The sequence below is a fragment of the Stenella coeruleoalba genome, assembly GCF_951394435.1.
Source record: "Stenella coeruleoalba genome assembly, chromosome: 9".
Lineage (NCBI taxonomy): Eukaryota > Metazoa > Chordata > Mammalia > Artiodactyla > Delphinidae > Stenella > Stenella coeruleoalba.
This window is the reverse complement of record NC_137155.1, coordinates 47,374,409-47,392,305: the sequence shown is the minus strand read 5'-3', so window position 1 is coordinate 47,392,305 and position 17,897 is coordinate 47,374,409. Positions and strand designations below refer to the sequence as shown.

General features: G+C 39.2%; 1 protein-coding gene across 8 annotated transcripts in view; it reads left to right on the top strand.

The window, feature by feature from the left end:
• The first annotated feature begins 13,374 nt into the window (after positions 1-13,374).
• The window catches only part of PPP1R9A (protein phosphatase 1 regulatory subunit 9A), a 320,981-nt gene continuing 316,458 nt past the window's right edge, over positions 13,375-17,897 (top strand). For 6 of the 8 annotated variants that reach the window (XM_079932586.1, XM_079932584.1, XM_079932583.1 and 3 more), the window contains exons 1-2: positions 13,375-13,758; positions 15,942-17,557. In XM_079932586.1, the coding sequence (XP_079788712.1) occupies positions 16,163-17,557 (1,395 nt within the window). In that variant the 5' untranslated portion in view covers positions 13,375-13,758; positions 15,942-16,162. Of the gene's footprint in view, positions 13,759-14,103; positions 14,205-14,242; positions 14,666-15,941; positions 17,558-17,897 lie in introns of those variants that run through there. The other 2 variants (XM_079932581.1, XM_079932580.1) reach the window with 2 other exon arrangements.

Below are 17,897 nucleotides of genomic sequence, written 5' to 3'. Positions count from 1 at the left end.
GCAATAAATGGCACTCTAGACAATATTTTTCTGGCCCTATATTCAATTCTGTAACTTAAAATTTTGCCCTCTGACTCCTAAAAGAAGGTTAGCTGAATCCTGCTGCTATAATATTGTACAGTATCCCCAAATGAAGTCATACAAAGAGCTTGTTTGGGTGCCAAAAAGAACAGAACAAATAATTGGGACTTTTCTGAGTTTACAGAAGAGCTTGTGTCTGCTTGCTAATGTGTGTGCATGTGTGATGGAATTTTGTCTAAGATTTCCTTCATTGTAATACGTCCCACCTAATAGCCAGGTCGTGCCAAACTTTACCTCTAAATATTGGTGGCTACACATAGTTATCAAAAAGAACCTAATTAATTGTAAATGACAGAATACATTGAAGTCAGTCACAAAGGTAGTCCAACCTCCACATTTGACAGACTGGAACAATGGGGTCCAGAGAGGCTAGAGACTCTACACAGATGAATCCAAGATACAGTTTGCCATCTGGGCTGGCCTTTGGCTGCTTCCCACCCCTTCTGCTGACCATCCTTAAACTTGAGAAGCTACTGCACTGACCGGCCAAGAAAACCGAAGCTAAAATTGTGCACATACATATATGTATTTATATTTGTGTATTTGGTCACATGTGTTTATTATACTCATTTATGGTATACTTTACGTTATGCAATAAACATAAATCCCCAGAAAATAGAGCTAAATTAAAATTTGTATGTTGATAATATATATATCACAAAGATCAGAGGAAGAATATTAATTAATTAATAGATTGATGAATAACTTGGTACAATTTATGGATAACAGTTCCCAGTGTTTCACACAGTGCCCCCATATGGTAAATGTTCAGTAAATAATTGTTGATTGATGGGACATGAATGTGAGTACTGTAGGTCCTGATAAAATATTTTTGTTGTTAATGAACTAATTATTATCCCAAATCGTTCCCAGAAAGAATGGCTTAAGCAACCAGTATGAAATGTAAGTTATTATTTTGGGCAGATATTTGCCAATATTTGATAAACTTATATCTAATGACCCTATATAAGAGATCAAGTCAATATCCCTAGGGATGTATTTTGTAACTAGTGCATCTTGGAAGGTTACTAGAATATTACATTTTTAAAAATTAGATATTTTACGGGTGCTTTATCAAATTCTTTTATGCATCATCTCCTGTAGATATTCCCCAAGCAAACATAATTATGGCAATGTACTGTCGCTCTATAAAGTAGGACACTGAGGTCTCCTTTATCCAGTTATCTATATGCTAAGATACAGAGTTACTTTTGGAAGAAAATCTTGGCTTTGTCTAAAAATAGGCCCTTGGCTCATCTCTGTTGGAAGCAGTCTGGCTTTCTATCCAAACATGTGCCTCCTCGGCAGCCTTCATTTTTATAAGAAGGAATCTTCCTACTTTGACAATTAGTTGATTGTCAGAGCATATCAATCTGTCTTTATTTGGGAAAATAGCATATGTTAATTCCAAACTCCTACCAAAGAGTGTGTCCTAGATTGCTTATTGCTCAATTTTTATAACCCCTGTAGGGGAAAAATTATTAGAAGATTAATAGAAGTATTTTACGTATATTTCTCCGTTTTTTATTAATCAAGCTTTTTTATTTTCGGTAGTTTTGATGCTTTGACATCTGGGGCCTTGCTGATCCTGGAGGAACTGGCCCTCCCAAGGCTAGCTAATTCCTAGGCACCTGTGAGAGTGCCTTTCAAATGCAAACCCACCAATCAGGGGCCCATACCCTGAAACCTCCGTTTTATTGGGCTCTCACAGAGTTCTCACACTCAGGGTCACTGTTTCCTAGCCCTAAACATCCAAGGGCCATGTGCCAGACTAGAAACAGCCCTTACACCCCAGAGCCTGCTGAAATTATTCAAACTAGGCAATCATAAACCTGCTTATCCTGCTTCACCTGTTTCCTCCAATAGAAAACTCAACAGAGGCTCTTAAATTTTTTTCTTCCATTCCCTCCGCCTCCTGACTGACTGTGGTACTTCCCTGCACGGCCCTGCGTGGTGTGGTGTGCCCTTCCTCCTGGGAACTGTGAGAAACAAGCTATCTTTCCAACAGAAATCATCTCCTGATGTCTTGGTTCACCAAACCTGAATAATAATGAAACCTACAATTAGAAACACCTTTGGAGCAGACCAGCATTAAAAATTTAGCTAAGGCTCAAATCTAACTATTTGAATCTCTCAGTGACTTGCTTTTACTAGATAATCTTTTTCTCTTATGCCAGCCACCTGTGTTTTAGTATTTTAGAAGAAAAAAGTATAAAGTATTTTTTAGATAAATGTGAAGTTGTTGCTAATGACATAACTCACTATTGTCAAAAAATATGCCTTTTATGAATTTATACAATAGAAATATACGAGCAAACACTTTTAATCTCATATTTTACTTTGAGCAATAATATATTGATCAAATTTTACTGTATATACAATTTTTTGCTCAAAAACTTACTGTAAAACATTTTCTTAAAGAAAATCTATAATTATTTTGTTGTAACTAATTACCTGTCAATATATTCTTTTTAATAATATGTGGGTTTTCTTCAGTGGTGAGTTGGAGCTGGGTCTTATTGGCCTATGAGAACTGACCATTAAATTTTCAGGAACTGTATGTTGGTAGTTTGAAATTGGCCATGGTTGGAGTCATTATACCACAGCAATTGGCAAATACTGAAAATTAGGGCTTCCCTAATCCCTGTGGAGAGCCAGATATTAAACATTTATCAGCACACCACTGGTTTTCTTATACTTGTTTTATAAACTAGTATACATCTAAATCAATAGGAAAGGTTTTAACATGTTTGGAATTTCAGCCTAATTTACAATAAATATGTTAAAATTTGTCAAACATTTAATGAAACCAAATATAAAGTTTCAGACCAATAACCAAGCTGCTTGATTTTTTATTAGACCAATAAAATGTACTGTTAATTTGCTTTTTAAATGAATCAAGAAATTCAACTTGATTTCTTAGGCTAACGTGGAATAAGTGAAATGAAAATGTATTTGCTATTTATAGATGTTCATGGCTAACTAGGTATACAGCTTCCACTTGGCTGGTGAGAATGATGAGAGTGAGAGAGAGAGAGAGAGAGAGAGAGAATTCAAAGTGGGTAAGGGTGAGGCCTAATGATATGGGAACTCCAGAGTTCAAACAGCAGTTGGAGTCTTCTCTGGCTCAAGTTCAGGGGATTAACTTCATAGCAGAAGGCCCAGAGAACTGACAGCACCCAATTAATCAGAATAAAGATGAATCTGAGTTAGTCTGGAACAGCTAAAATCATTCCTTATCAGATGGGAAGAATCAAAATGGCATCAGGATTCATGAGGAAACAGTTGTCTGACTTTTTGTTGTGCATCAGTAAAGTAAGAAGTCAGACCTGCCATTACAAATACAAAAGTCAGGTTTAAAAGAACTTAAGCATTTATTTACTTTCAAAGTATATGGCACTTAGATTTTATAACACAGTTAAGTAATAAAGTGCCTGAAAAATAAGGAAGCAATTTTCTTTTTTTTTTTTTTTTTTTTTTTGCAGTACGCGGGCCTCTTCACTGCTGTGGCCTCTCCCGTTGCGGAGCACAGGCTCCAGACGCGCAGGCTCAGCGGCCATGGCTCACGGGCCCAGCCGCTCCGCAGCACGTGGGATCCTCCCAGACCGGGGCACAAATCCGCGTCCCCTGCATCGGCAGGTGGACTCTCAACCACTGCGCCACCAGGGAAGCCCGGAAGAAATTTTCATACCTTCCGAGGCATCTGTGAAGTCAAAAATGTGAAACCGGGAAAGTACACTTGTGTATGAATTACCTTCTCCTGCCAGTTCACCTTAATTTCGATGATTCACCAGGGATTATTATACATGTAAAATTGATTTTCTGTGTTATAGGTTCACCTTGCAGCAATGAAAAACACTTTTTTCTATTGTGGTCAAAAACACATAACATAAAACTTGCTACTGACTTTTCAAAAGTGTACAGTAGTTAAGATAGTAGCATTAACTGTATACACATTGTGCAACAGATCTCTAGAACTTTTTCAACTTGCAAAACTGAAACTCCGTATCTATTGAACAACTTCTCTTTTCCCCCTCCTACCCCTGCCCCTGGCAATCAGCATTCTATTTTCTGTTTCTAAGAATCTGTTTTAGATATTTCATGTAAGTGGAAATATGATGTATTTGTCTTTTGGTGACTAGCTTCATCTATGTTGTAGCATATGACATGTTTTTCTTCATTTTTAAAGACTGAACAATATTCCATTGTATGCATATACTACATTTTCTTTGTTCATTCTTCTGCTGATGGACATTTAGGTTGCTTCCAAATCTTGGCTATTGTGAATAATGTTGCAGTGAATGTGGATGTGCAAATAACTCTTCAAGATCTGATTTTCAACTCTTTTGGGTAAATACCCAGAAGTGGGATTACTGGGTATAGTAATTCTATGTTTAAATGTGTGAGGAAACTCCATACTGTTTTCAATACCAGCTGTACCATTTTATATTCCCACCAACAGTGCACGAGAGTTTCAATTTCTCTACATTCTCACTAATAATCGTTATTTTCTTGTGCGGGTTTTTTTTTGGTTTTTTTGATAGTGTCCCTTCTAATGGGTGTGAGGTAATATCTCATTGTGCATTTCTCTGATGATTACTGATATTGAGCATCTTTTCATATACTTGTTGGCCATATATTGGCCATTTGTGTATCTTCTTTGGAGGTATGTCTACTCAAGTTCTTAGCTCATTTTTAAATAGGACTTTTTTCTTTTTTTAGTTGTAGGAGTTCCTTATGTATTCTGGATATTGACCTCTTATCAGATATATGGTTTGCAAGTATTTTCTCCCATACCGTAGGTTTTCTCACTCTATTGATTGTTTCCTTTGCTCCACAGACATTTTAAGTTAATATTGTCCCATTTGTCTACTTTTGCGTTTGTTGCCTGTGCTTTAGTGTCGTATTCAAGAAATCACGGCCAAATCCAACATCATGAAGCTCTTCCTATGTGTTCTTCTAGGGGTTTTATAAATTTGGGTCTTATTTTCATGTCTTTAACCCACTGTGAGTTAATTTTTATATATGGTGTAACATAAGGGTCCAAGTTAATTCTTTTGCAGCTTTATATTCTGTTTTTCCAGCACCATTTGTTCAAGAGACTAGCCTTTCCACATTGTATATCTTTGGCACCTTTGTTGCCGATCATTTGGCCATATATGTAAGGGTTTATTTCTGTGTTCTGTATTTTGTTCCATTGGTCTGTATATATAGGACCATTCAGTGACAGACTACAGGTTAATGAATGAAGTTAACTTGATTTAAAATATGAGAATCATACTTGACTAGGCAACCGGTTATGGGGCTGTGGACTTCTTTATAGATTAGTCAAAGTTGTTTTTTTTTTCTTTACAGCTTTATTGAGATTTCACATGTCATACAGCCGACCCCTTTAAAGTGTACAATTCAGTGTGTTTTGGTATATTCACAGGGTTGTGCAACCACTACCACCATATAACTCTAAAACATTTTCCTGTTCTTCAAAAAGATACTCCACACCCATCAGCTGTCACTCCCCAGCATCAACCCCCCAGTCCCAGCCTTAAGTAAGCATCAGTCTACTTTCTATCTCTATGGATTTGCGTATTCTGGACATTTTGTGTAAATGGAATCATACAATATGTGGCCTTTTGTGATTAACCTCTTTCATTTACTATGTTTTCAAGCTTTATCCATTTTGTAGCATGTATCACTACTTCATTTCTTTTCATTGCCAAATATATTACACTGTATTGGTACATTACACTTTATTTATTCAGCATTTGATGGATATTTTTGTTGCTTTCCCATTTGAACTATTATTAATAATGCTGGTATGAACATTCCTGTTTATAGTCAAAGACTGTTAACGTAAGTGTTTGGAAATAAAGAAGAGAACCCTTGTGGAGGTCCTGATGTCTGGCATTGTGAGAAGGACATTATGCTTCAAGGAAAGCTGTGCATTGTTTAGATCACGTTCTTTCAGCTATCTGATTCTGGTCTTCCTTCATCTTTGAACAGCTCCCTATGTGTAGACAGCTGATAGCAAAGCAAAATAATTCCTCTCTATAGACCAATAAATTCTGACAGGTGGAGGTTTACTCGCCTTCCCTCCCCAACTGAGGAAGAGGCCAGTTTTACTTTCATTTAGACATTAATTTCAATATTTCTGATCTATAAATATGTGTCTAAAAAATAATCTCCCTTGAACTGGTTGTAATATCTTATTAGTTTTGTTATTAATGAATTAAATAAAATCATTAACACATTTTCATTTTTAAATCTGTATGGGAGTCATGATTTCGCCTTTTTGGAAAATGATCTTTTAACAACATGCTCGATATTTGGCTGCCCCCAAAACTTCTCCATTTTCTGGTGGAATTAGAATTTCAGTGGCTCTGAGAAGTATCCACCAGTTGGTCGAGAAATTTCTGAAATCTCAACAAAGGTAGCTATCATATCACTGTACTCTCAAATTTAGGTACATTCTAAGAGAGTATTTTTCTGGATAGTCTTGAAGTTACAGGAAAGTTCTGAGCAGAAGAACTCAAGAAGACTTTTCAATTCGTGGATATGTGAGTACTACATTTATAAGTTTTTCTAGCCTACTTGGATCATTGTAGAGAGCTAATAAGGATAGCAACTATAAAGCAATGGCTGTCACTATCATCTTAACCAAAAAGCCAGGAGTAGACCTCCATAACCAAAAATGTAACAGGGAAGATGGGGCTATCATGGTTTCTGATACTTCCTATTCATGGTCTCAGAAGCTTCCCCACATATATGACAACCCTGCTATACAGGGTTCACCAAACGGTGATTCAGGAGTGAGAACTTCAGGTATATGCTAGACATGAGCAACTCACTAGATTCTAGTATCCATTACATCATCTAGTTAGTGCTTCCCAAATATCCATCCACTGTCCAGCTGTACAACAGAATCACCTTTGGAACATTTTGGAGTTTACTAGATTCCATCGCAGAGATTCCTATTCAGGAAGGCTGACATAGAACCCAGGAATTTGAATCTGATCGAACACTCTAGGTGACTCTCATTTCCACACAAGGTTTGAAGTCAGTGGATATGATACTAACAAAGAGAAATATTTTGAATTAAATCAAACTTTCTATGAGCAAGGAACATCACAGAGTCTTAACTTATTTAATAACGATTCCATAGGCCACCATAATTGGTTTCTTTTGAACTTAAGTAATATACAAGTCAGTTTCCTTTTTATAATGTCAAATTCTACCGATAACTATTTCAAAATCAATTGTGTATTTGATTTCTACATGGAGAACCTACAAGATAGTAATATATTAGAAACATTTTGTATTTTTATTAATTCCTCAGTTATGAATTCTTTGTTCCTTATATTTCTTAGGTTTTATATACCCAAACATATGGCTAGGATCTTTCAGAGAAGTCGTATTTTCCATAGCTGGAGACAATTTCATTTAAAGCAAAATTAAAATCATTATAGTATACATTGACTTTGTGATTCGAAAATCCCACATAAGTGATCAAACAGTTTTAATGAGGTGATGATGGTGTACAGATATTTTGGAAAATGTGCCTATATGTAAGTTTCTGGGTTGGCACTCATGCGAGGGTATCTCAGTGTCAGTTTTATGCCTAGTGTTAGACCTTTGAAGGTGCATGTGCTTTTCAGAAAGTAAAACTACATCCCATAATAAACGACTATGCAGCTAAATGCTTCATTTGGCCTTGGGCCAACTCTCCTTCAGGCGAGCATGTGGTAGTCTATCATTTGGTTCTATGTTGCTGGTCTTGCTTACTTTCTGAGGCTCTTGAGGTGGGCTCAACTTATGAATTTGCAAAATATGTACACTTTGCATAAATAATATTATAGCACACTGTAATCAAATACATGTAATTTATTATAAGAAAGTTTTCAGGCTTCACAAAGTAATGTCAGACTAAATTGTTAGCTTCTAGAACAAAGCAAAAATTTTAAAAAAATCCACAAAATTCAGTTTCCTCCCCTTTAAAGCTACGTCAGGTCAAATTTACATTTCTAGCAAAGATAATATCTTGTTTTCGTTTTTGAAACTATACTATTTAACCCCCTTCTAAAATTTTCATTAATAAAGCTCAATTTCATCTCTCATTAATGTGTTTGTTTCTATTCTCAGAATCATAAATATGAATTCCATTTCCTTTGAGGACCCAGCTAGGTATTAAACTATTTTCAGCTGTTCACTCTATTGTTACTGTATTCACAAAATAAAGAAGAGGCTTAGATTATTGTTCAAGTTTTGTCACACTGCAATAAGGAGATAAGTAGTATTCTGATTTTTTCCATAGACATGTACCATGTTGGTGCCCATGGCTTTCTTTTAAAAGTAATGTGATATGAAGGAACAAAACTTAGCTTGTAGGCCAGATAATTATTAATGTAGAATTTAACAGTGCTTTGCTCAACTAAACAAAAATCAAGAGCAGGATTCAGACACAAGATTTTCTAGACTAACTGGTCGCTTTATTTCAGCTTATATAAATACATTTTTAGAAAACTAACACCTTATAATTTTAGTTTTAAAGCTTTTTTCTTCTAAAAACAATACAAAAAAAAAAAAAACCCTGAGAAAGTATGTGATCCATATATACATGTAGAATCTAATGAAAGATACTAGTTAAGTAAAGAACTTTGTAGTGGCTTAATCAAGAAGGAACTAGCTCTAAAGCCAGCAACATCTCCAAATACAATCACAGCGTTGGGAACCGTTCTAGGACAAGAACAAGAGGGTTGGTTGCTCAAGATCTGCTTGCTGATTAGGATAAGTTCTTGTTCATTATTCACCCAATTCAAAAGTTTAATAGTGTATAAACATGTAAGTCATTCATCTATATTTTCAAACTTTATTTGAAACTATTGTGTTAATGGTAATTGACAAGATTCTATGCTGGACATCAGGATTATGGCTAGGAACCTATAGAAAATGTACTAACAACTTCAGAGCAAATTTTTCATTATTTCTAAAAGCAGATGACCACATCTACAAATTAAATACTAGAGCTTTCTTAAAATGCAGTGTGTTATAATTTGAATTTTGTGTAAAGCGGGACTGTAATGGACCTCCTCAAGGAGGTTTTATTACTAGAACTAGACTGGAAATGGAAATAAAATCACAGAAACCTCCTGTTTAATTGGAGACAAACAGGGATGTTTACTTACTTTAATAATTAATTCAGCAAGGCTAATGCCATGGAATGGAGAAGCTACTGAGATACCTTTGTTATTCTTTGATTTTTTCCCCCCATATTTTCACAATTAAGACTGTTTTGGACAACTATTTCCCCCAACAGCTGTGTGCAAAAGAGAGCTACGCTATTATACAGCTCAATAACTAGGCTTAGCATCTCTACGGTAAAAAAAGTACTGAATATGAATTTCAGGAAAAGGTTTTCGATTTGAATCTCATTTTGACACTTTGCTAACTGTTCTCTCAGTGAAGGGTCGCTGTGTCTCTCTTATTTGTTTCAGTCTTGAAATAATAAATTATTCCGAAGCAGAGTAGACAACCTGCCAATTGCAAGGATGCCAGAGTTCAGGTGCACCTTGTGGGTAGAGGATTGGCAGGTTGTGTACCACTCCTAGAATCCTTCTGCCAGAGGGGCTAATCTGCTGAAAGTAAAATGGGTTTCTGTAGAGACAGATAAGTACCTAACACTTGTTTTTCAACATGCAATTTGCACCACTATAAAACTGAAAACCAAAAAGAATTGGTATAGCAGGTATTGTTTCAACCTGAGAAGCAGTGACAGTAATAAAAACATCACACACAGGTCTGGTGCAATAAAACTCTTGGTTTTCTGTGTTTTGTGTGGGCAACCAAACAAAGTAAAAATAGAGAAAAGAGAGAAGATGTATCACCTTGGCCTAAATGTGCTGTGTAAATCTACTGTGGTTCATTTGTAGAGCTAATGTATTAATAATAACTTAAAAATGACTTTAAGAAATCCCAAGAAGTTCTATAGTTTATTACTTGTAGCAACTAAAAGTAAATATTCAAACCTATCATGAACCTACTTCAGGCTGAAAAGCCAAGATACTGGCTGTATTGTAGAATGCGAAATGAACCAAAATGATGGTATAAATTTTCAATGGCACGCCCTAGCCATGAATGTAGGTAGAAAGTCATGCTGAATCATTATCAATTTATTTAGGCAAAAATTATACCTTCTAGATTACAAAATCCATTTAAGCTAATTTTATAACCAGCATCACAAAATCAGACTGTTCATAGATATCTCTGATGCATTCTGAATGTAAGCCTGAGGACTCTATCACTATTTTACAGAAGTATATTTTACCTCTACAATGAAATGTGTGTGAAATATTGTAAGACTAAAAAGTACATACTTAATTTTTTACCCTTAAATAGGGATGGTTATTTTAAAAGATGGACCTTTAAGATGCCAGAATATCAACATTCACATCTAAAGATGACAAAGCACTCTGATATTTACAAACGTAAAATAAGCAGTTATAACTAAACTTCTGGTAAACAAGTGCCTCATTACTGTCAACACACTTGTCTTATTAGTACTGGTACAGAAACAGTAGTATGAGTAAAATATCCTTTTAAGCTAAAGTTATGGGTAAAACTACCTATAGGAATTGATCTTCCATTACTTCACCTATTCCATAAAGAAATTACTCTAGAGACCTCCAAGTTCGTTCTATTTTTTTCTCTCCCTTTATGGACTTGTTAACATGCAATCAACCAGGTGCTTTCATGCTATAAATCAAGGAGTGATAGGCAGTTTTCAGGCTCAGCTTAGTCAATTTTCTCTAGTCTTAAAATTTTATTTGGGTTTGATTTAGGCTTAATTTCACAACTACACCCAACATTTCACTTTCACATATGAATAATTTAATTATTTGAATAGATACTCAGAATATCCATTATGAAAACTGAAAAAAATATATTGAGAAAACCCCTAAAACAATGTAGAATACATTTTGTACTTTTTATTGACTAATCTTATGGTCCATTCTTGGTTACAAAGGAAATAAGAGTAATAGCCCACAATATTCTACATGATTTATAAAATAAATCACATATGAAAATCAAAATCCCCCTCTTTCCCAAATATAATACATTGCGTTTTGGGTGCCTTGCATGTCAGTACTAAACTTCACCTAACACTGCCCCAGTCCCTTTTCGATTAGAACAGGCAAAATTTATGACCTCTTATCCTCAGTACATTAATGATCTATTGAACTAAGTTTTGATCCTTATAAAGTTAAAATACCTTTCCTAATTTATGGAAGTGCAAATGTTGTCTAAGACAGCACTGACAATAGAAATTTCTGTGATGAAAATATTCTGTATCTACACTGTTCAGTAGGTAGCTACTGAGTCTTTTGAATGTGGCTAGTGGGACTAAGGAACTTAATTTTAAATTGTATTTGAGTTAAAGTTAAATAACCACATGTATTGGGTTAATTACTACTGGTCTAGCAGTCCCTTCAAACACTCAGGTAAGTGTTAGAAATGGAAGGTAGGTTATGGACAATCCAGGAATCTGAAATTATGAAAAATTATGTTTTTAAAACTCTGTCATTGGACTTCCCTGGTGACACAGTGGTTAAGAATCCGCCTGCCAATGCAGGGGACATGGGTTCGAGCCCTGGACTGGGAAGATCCCACATGCCACAGAGCAACTAAGCCCGTGTGCCTCAACTACTGAGCCTGCACTCTAGAGCCCGCGAGCCACAACTACTAAGCCTGCGTGCCACAACTACTGAAGCCTGCGTGCCTAGAGCCCGTGCTCTGCAACAAGAGAAGCCACCGCAATGAGAAGCCCGTGCGCCAAAACCAAGAGTTGCCCCCGCTCACGGCAACTAGAGAAAGCCCGCGGGCAGCAATGAGGACCCAATGCAGCCAAAAATAAAATAAATTAAATAAATTTAAAAAATAGTTAAAAAAAAAAACCTGTCATTCATCCCTTCAGTATGAATTTTTCCAGAAGGTTCACAATAAAAAAATGTGAAACCTAAACCAACCAAATTCTTTAGGCTGCTTTTCTGTATGAATCATCTTTTTGTAAAGAGGTGTAAGACTGGTTTTGTTGCCAACTCTGCCCCCTCTTCTACAGATAGAACTGTAGTGATTAGGTTCCTGCATTTATTTAGGTTATTCTCCTAAAAAACATGGTTTCCATACTGCAAATAAATGACAGGAACTTTTCCACCTAATTACCCCAGACAACACAAATGTTCTTTCCAAAAGTGGAGACTGGAACCACAAGCCCCCTCACATTGCCTGTTACATCTGTTTATGCTCATAGAAGTGACATCCACGTCGTAGACAGGGAATACCAATTTCTTGGGAAAGCACCCAGAATTTGGTGAGGCTTGAAGAAAAAATTCCACTGTTCAAAGTAAGAGATACATAGAATTGAGCAGCTACAAAGCTCTTTTGAAATTAAGCAAGAAAAGGTTTTGCTTCCAGAGTATAAATTCTGTGTATAGACTTGCCGGAGTTCGTATGCAACCATAATCATTTACTAGCGATAAAGCTGTAGGTAAGTTACAAAACCTAAACCTCAGTTTTCCCATCTGTAAAATGTAGATAACAATAGCTCTGTTGGAAAAACTCCTGTAAGACTTTGAAATGGGCAAAAGATTATTGAGTGTCCTTTCAGTGGAATGCTGGATGTTATCTAAAGGACTCTGGAGTTTCATGGTTCTACAGTAGTTTGCACCTTTGCCTGCCTTTGACTTTTTACGACTCTATAAGCCCTAGAAACTTAACGATACTGTAAATGGTTCTCATCTATACATATGCAAAATTATTTTGTTCCTTAGAGATACAGTTATCACTGCCCTGTATAGGAGATAATTCAAAATATTACATTTTAGTGCCTTATTAACCAGTTTTGCCTCTTTTCTGATTTTCCATAAAGCTTTGCTCTTCACATTCTCATTTGGATGGGTTGCAATATTTTGGTGTTCCCTCCCTAACTGATGAGTCAAATAACATTTTTAACACAACTTCATTTTACATTTCTGTTAGAGTATATTTTTACCTTCTTGAAAAATTATCCTTAAAAGTTTCTACTCCACAGTTTTTTTGAGAGTTGGTTTAAAGGTCTATATTGACGGTTATGATTGGTTTTATATTTTGCAGTAAGGCTGTAACACTTCCGAAATTTTTGATGGGGAAAGGAGGGGGTAACTGAGCATTTATAAAAGGGGAGTCTGAAAAGCTCTTTCCTGATAAGAAAGTCAGAAGATTTCCTCTCCTCTTTCCTTTTAGCAGCGGAAGGTTAAGGTGGGTATTAGGCGAAGTACAAGTGGCCTAAGCGGAGGAGTGGAGGCCACTCTGGATCTGGGCCTAGGTGCCGGCCTTCCCTGCCAGGAGCGTGGCCCAGGGTTTTGGATGCCCTGGGGTCACGGAGTTAACGGCAGACTTCGTGGGGCCCCAGCAACAGACAGCCCAAGAACCCAGTTCTCGCGAAACCAGGACCCGAGCTGAAGGGCAGGATTTGCCCCAGGCCCGAGGGGCCCCTCGCCCACGGCCGAGGGGGTGGGGCGGCCTCGCCTCGGGCCGGTGCTTTTCGCCCTCCGTTGGCCGCCAGAGGCTCCCTCTCTCTCCCTCTCCTGGGATTTTGCTGCCGGGCTCCCTCTCTCTGCGGCCCTAGAGTTAATCCCATCAGCCGAGGTGAGGCACCTGTTACCCCGGGCCTTCCTCACCCCCGCGGCCTCTCCCCCGTTACACCCCCGCTACGCCGCCAGCCAAACGGCCCGGCGCGGGCGACCGCACGTGGGCGAAGCCCCTGCCCGGGCTGGGACCCCCCTCCCCAGGTCGGCCCGAGTGTGCGAGTTCGTCGGGGCCCTGGCCGCCGCCCGCCCGCAATGGCGTTAGAGAGCGCAGCGCGCCTCCCGGGGCCGCCCGCCGCGGGCCGGGCGCGCGTGGGGGGCCGCGGCGCGCGTGGAAGCGGCCGCCGCAGCCGCCCATCGCGCTGCGCCGGGAGGAGCGGGTGGAGGGGCAGCGAGCGGGCCGGCGCCGAGCCGAGCCGCGGCCACCGTGGGGCGGGGGGCGCCTCGGAGGCGGGGGTGGGAGCCGCGGCCGCCCGACCCTCCCCACCGGCGGCGGCTCCCGCTCGGGTAAGGGGGAGGATGTGCGCGGGGCGAGGAGCTGGGGAGGGTGGAGATGAGGAGGAAAAAATCGGGATGTACAAAGGCTGAGTTGCAGGCTGAGGGTGGGGGAGGGCTGCGGTTGGGGAGCGTTAGGTTGAGGATCTGAGGCAGTATCGGTGGGATCTATTGTTTCCTGGCACACTGGGAGGAAAAACAAAGGGATTTATTAGTATTACCCCGTAATTTTTTTTCTTCTTCTTTTTTTAATGTGGACGGGGAGCTCGGCTCTCCCCATGCCACACTGGGATCCGCCTGGCAGCCGCCGGGAGCCGCAGCCAATGTGTTAGGACTTCAGGTGCTTCTTGGCACAAAGCTAGACAGCGACCTCCTACCATAGCGCTTGGCGTCACCTGCTCTCCCGGCCCTGCCCCTGCCCGGGGCCGAGGGATTGCATCCCGAACCAGGCTCGGGAATCGGCTGTCTCTCAAGTTGGTGTTATTTATGTTTGTCTTTTGTGAGGGCAGGTTTTGAATACCCCGGCGGCCCCAGCGCCCCCGCCCCCCGCCCCTTCGGGTTCGAATTGGCGGGGGAGGGAGTTGGGGGGGTTGTTGGGGGGGGAGGGGAGGGTGTGTATGGCTTAAACAAATGTCAGGGTAGAAGGAGATTGTCGAAGCTTGACAAAAAAAACAGGCACCACACTCTGAAGCCTTTCTTGTTTGTCTGCATGGGCCATGCATGCGTGCTGGGCCAGGAGCCGAGTCTGGAGACGGTTTAAGTGAAAGTGTGTGCTTCCTCGTCTGATGGTGCGTGAGGGTGATAGGGCTCCGCCTAATATTAAAAAACAAAACAAAAACAAAATGAAAAATCTTTAGAACTACAACATCTGCTCCTCAGCGGATCTTGAAGTATTTGCTTGCTGGCATATTGATGTGAAATACAGCTGTGGGCTAGAGGAGACCAGCCAGCACGTATTGCGTTGTATTCTGAGCTTGTAGTAAGTTAGAGGCAAGTGTAATAAACAAATCAGGGCTATGAAAAGAGGTTTCATGGTCCTTTATTTTCTGATCCTCACGTTCTCATACATTTATTCCCATGATATCCTGTATCCCACTCTATAATTAGTAATGTTCACTCTTAGGAAACTTCCAAATATTTGATGTGGTTCTGAACTTAGAGTGAAACTTACTGCCATTTAAGAACTTTCTTCTGTTTGTTTTGGTCTGAAATTGCACTAGTGTTGTTTTGGGGATGCTGTAGATGAGAATATTGGACCAGAAAGAATGAAATAAGCCTCTGTAGACACGTTTTGGAGTTTGTAAACAGATTCTGAACTTTCAATTGTGCTTGTATAGAAAGAATAAGTTCTACCTGATGTGGAGAATCTCAAGTGAATTTCATTTTTCTGGACAGTTTGATGATTTCTTAAAGATCTAGGGACTGCTGGTTTCTTTTAAGGTCATTCACAAAACCAACCAAAACTTGGGCTAAAGTATTGCTTTGAAGTGTACTTATGTGTCACTTGTATGTGTGTATGTGTGTGATTTTGGTAGGGATCTCAAGTTATGTTTGAAACAGTTTTGTTACCAAAGACCAATCAGAGTTATAACTTTTAAATTCTTGGCTTTGAAATTCCCATTTCAATATGTAATTTCTTCTTATTTGACATGTGGCCAAGCCACTTTGGAAAAAAAAATGTATAATAGTTGACTGACCGTAAATTCAAATAAGTAAATGAATTCAGAAATTCGTTCTTTTCTATTACAGATGAACCTCTAGTCTTGCTTTGAAAAAGCCATTTTGTGTAACTCTTGACTGCATAATTTCCTAATACACCTGTTGGGAGGATCACTGACACAGTATGCCATTTGAGAGGTACTTTTTCTTGACCAGATACTGGTGATTAGAGAAGAGAGGTGTTTTGTGGTTTTTTTTGTTTTTTTTTTCCTGATCATTATGAACACTGGCTTTTCACCCCTGAAGTAAAAATGTTGAAAACCGAGTCTTCAGGTGAACGTACCACTCTCAGAAGTGCCTCTCCTCACAGGAATGCATATAGAACTGAGTTCCAGGCACTGAAAAGTACCTTTGACAAACCCAAGTCAGATGGGGAACAAAAAACAAAAGAAGGTGAGGGATCCCAGCAGAGCAGGGGAAGGAAATATGGCTCCAATGTCAACAGAATTAAAAATCTATTTATGCAGATGGGTATGGAACCCAGTGAGAATGCTGCAGTCATTGCCAAAACAAGGGGGAAAGGTGGATCTTCATCCCCTCAGAGGCGAATGAAGCCCAAAGAATTTCTGGAAAAAACAGATGGCTCAGTTGTTAAGTTGGAGTCCTCTGTTTCAGAACGAATTAGTAGATTTGACACAATGTACGATGGCCCTTCATATTCTAAGTTCACAGAAACTCGCAAGATGTTTGAGAGAAGTGTGCATGAATCAGGACAGAACAACCGCTATTCCCCAAAGAAGGAGAAAACTGGAGGGAGTGAACCTCAGGATGAATGGGGTGGTTCTAAGTCCAACAGAGGCAGTACTGATTCCTTGGACAGCCTTAGCTCCCGGACGGAGGCTGTCTCCCCAACTGTGAGTCAACTGAGTGCAGTATTGGAGAACACCGATTCCCCCAATGCCATCATTTCTGAGAAGGCTGAGAACAGTGCATACTCAGTGACTGGGCATTATCCCCTGAATTTACCGTCGGTTACTGTTACAAATCTTGACACCTTTGGGCACCTTAAGGATTCTAATTCTTGGTCTCCTCCAAGCAAACACAGTGACGATGCAGAGGATGCTCAGAAGAGTAATACAACTCCAGTACTAGAAGTGGCTTCGAAAAGTACCTCTCTAGCTTCAGTGCCCAGTGAAGAGGTACAGCAGAGCAAGGAAGCCGAGGACTCCACATCTAACCAAGAGACTCCTGACAGAATTGACAGAGACATTCCTGAAGGACCTTGTGCTGAAAACAAGGCAGTTACAGAGCCTGAAATCCCTTCACCACAAAACGAACCTTCAGAAGACGCAGAAGCTCATTTGGTTGGGAGTGAGGCAGCAATGCAACAGAAGAAAGAACTTGCAGGTGGTGATTTTACCTCTGCTGATGCATCTAGATTCAGTTGTGGAAAGGAAGTATTCGAAGATTCAAATAATTTTGGGAGCTCCCATGTTTACATGCACAGTGACTATAATATATATAGGGTGAGATCCAGGTATAATTCAGACTGGGGAGAAACAGGCACTGAACAGGATGAGCAGGAAGATAGTGATGAAAACAATTACTATCAACCTGATATGGAATACTCAGAAATCGTTGGATTGCCAGAAGAAGAAGACATCCCGGCAAATAGGAAAATTAAGTTTAGTAGTGCTCCAATTAAGGTAAGTATGTTTTCTCAGTTTGTTTTTGAAGTTTTTTCTAAGTTTTTTGTTTGTTTGTTTGTTTGTTTTTTAGTATTTGGGCCTGACTGTATGTAGACTAGCTTTGACAGCTATAAAGAATTCAAGGTTGTTGATATACACACGTTGTCAGGTGATTTTAAAAGTTTGGAGTTTGAGAGATATTATTTCCTGATGTGCTTTATAGTTGTATAAACCAGTACTGAGTAATACTGAAGTTGAAGAAGTTTGGGGATTTTGAGAGACATTCCAATGGATGGGTGTATGAATAATATGAACACTGAAAACCAGGAGTGTTAGTTTGAAATAGAATTACTTCTTT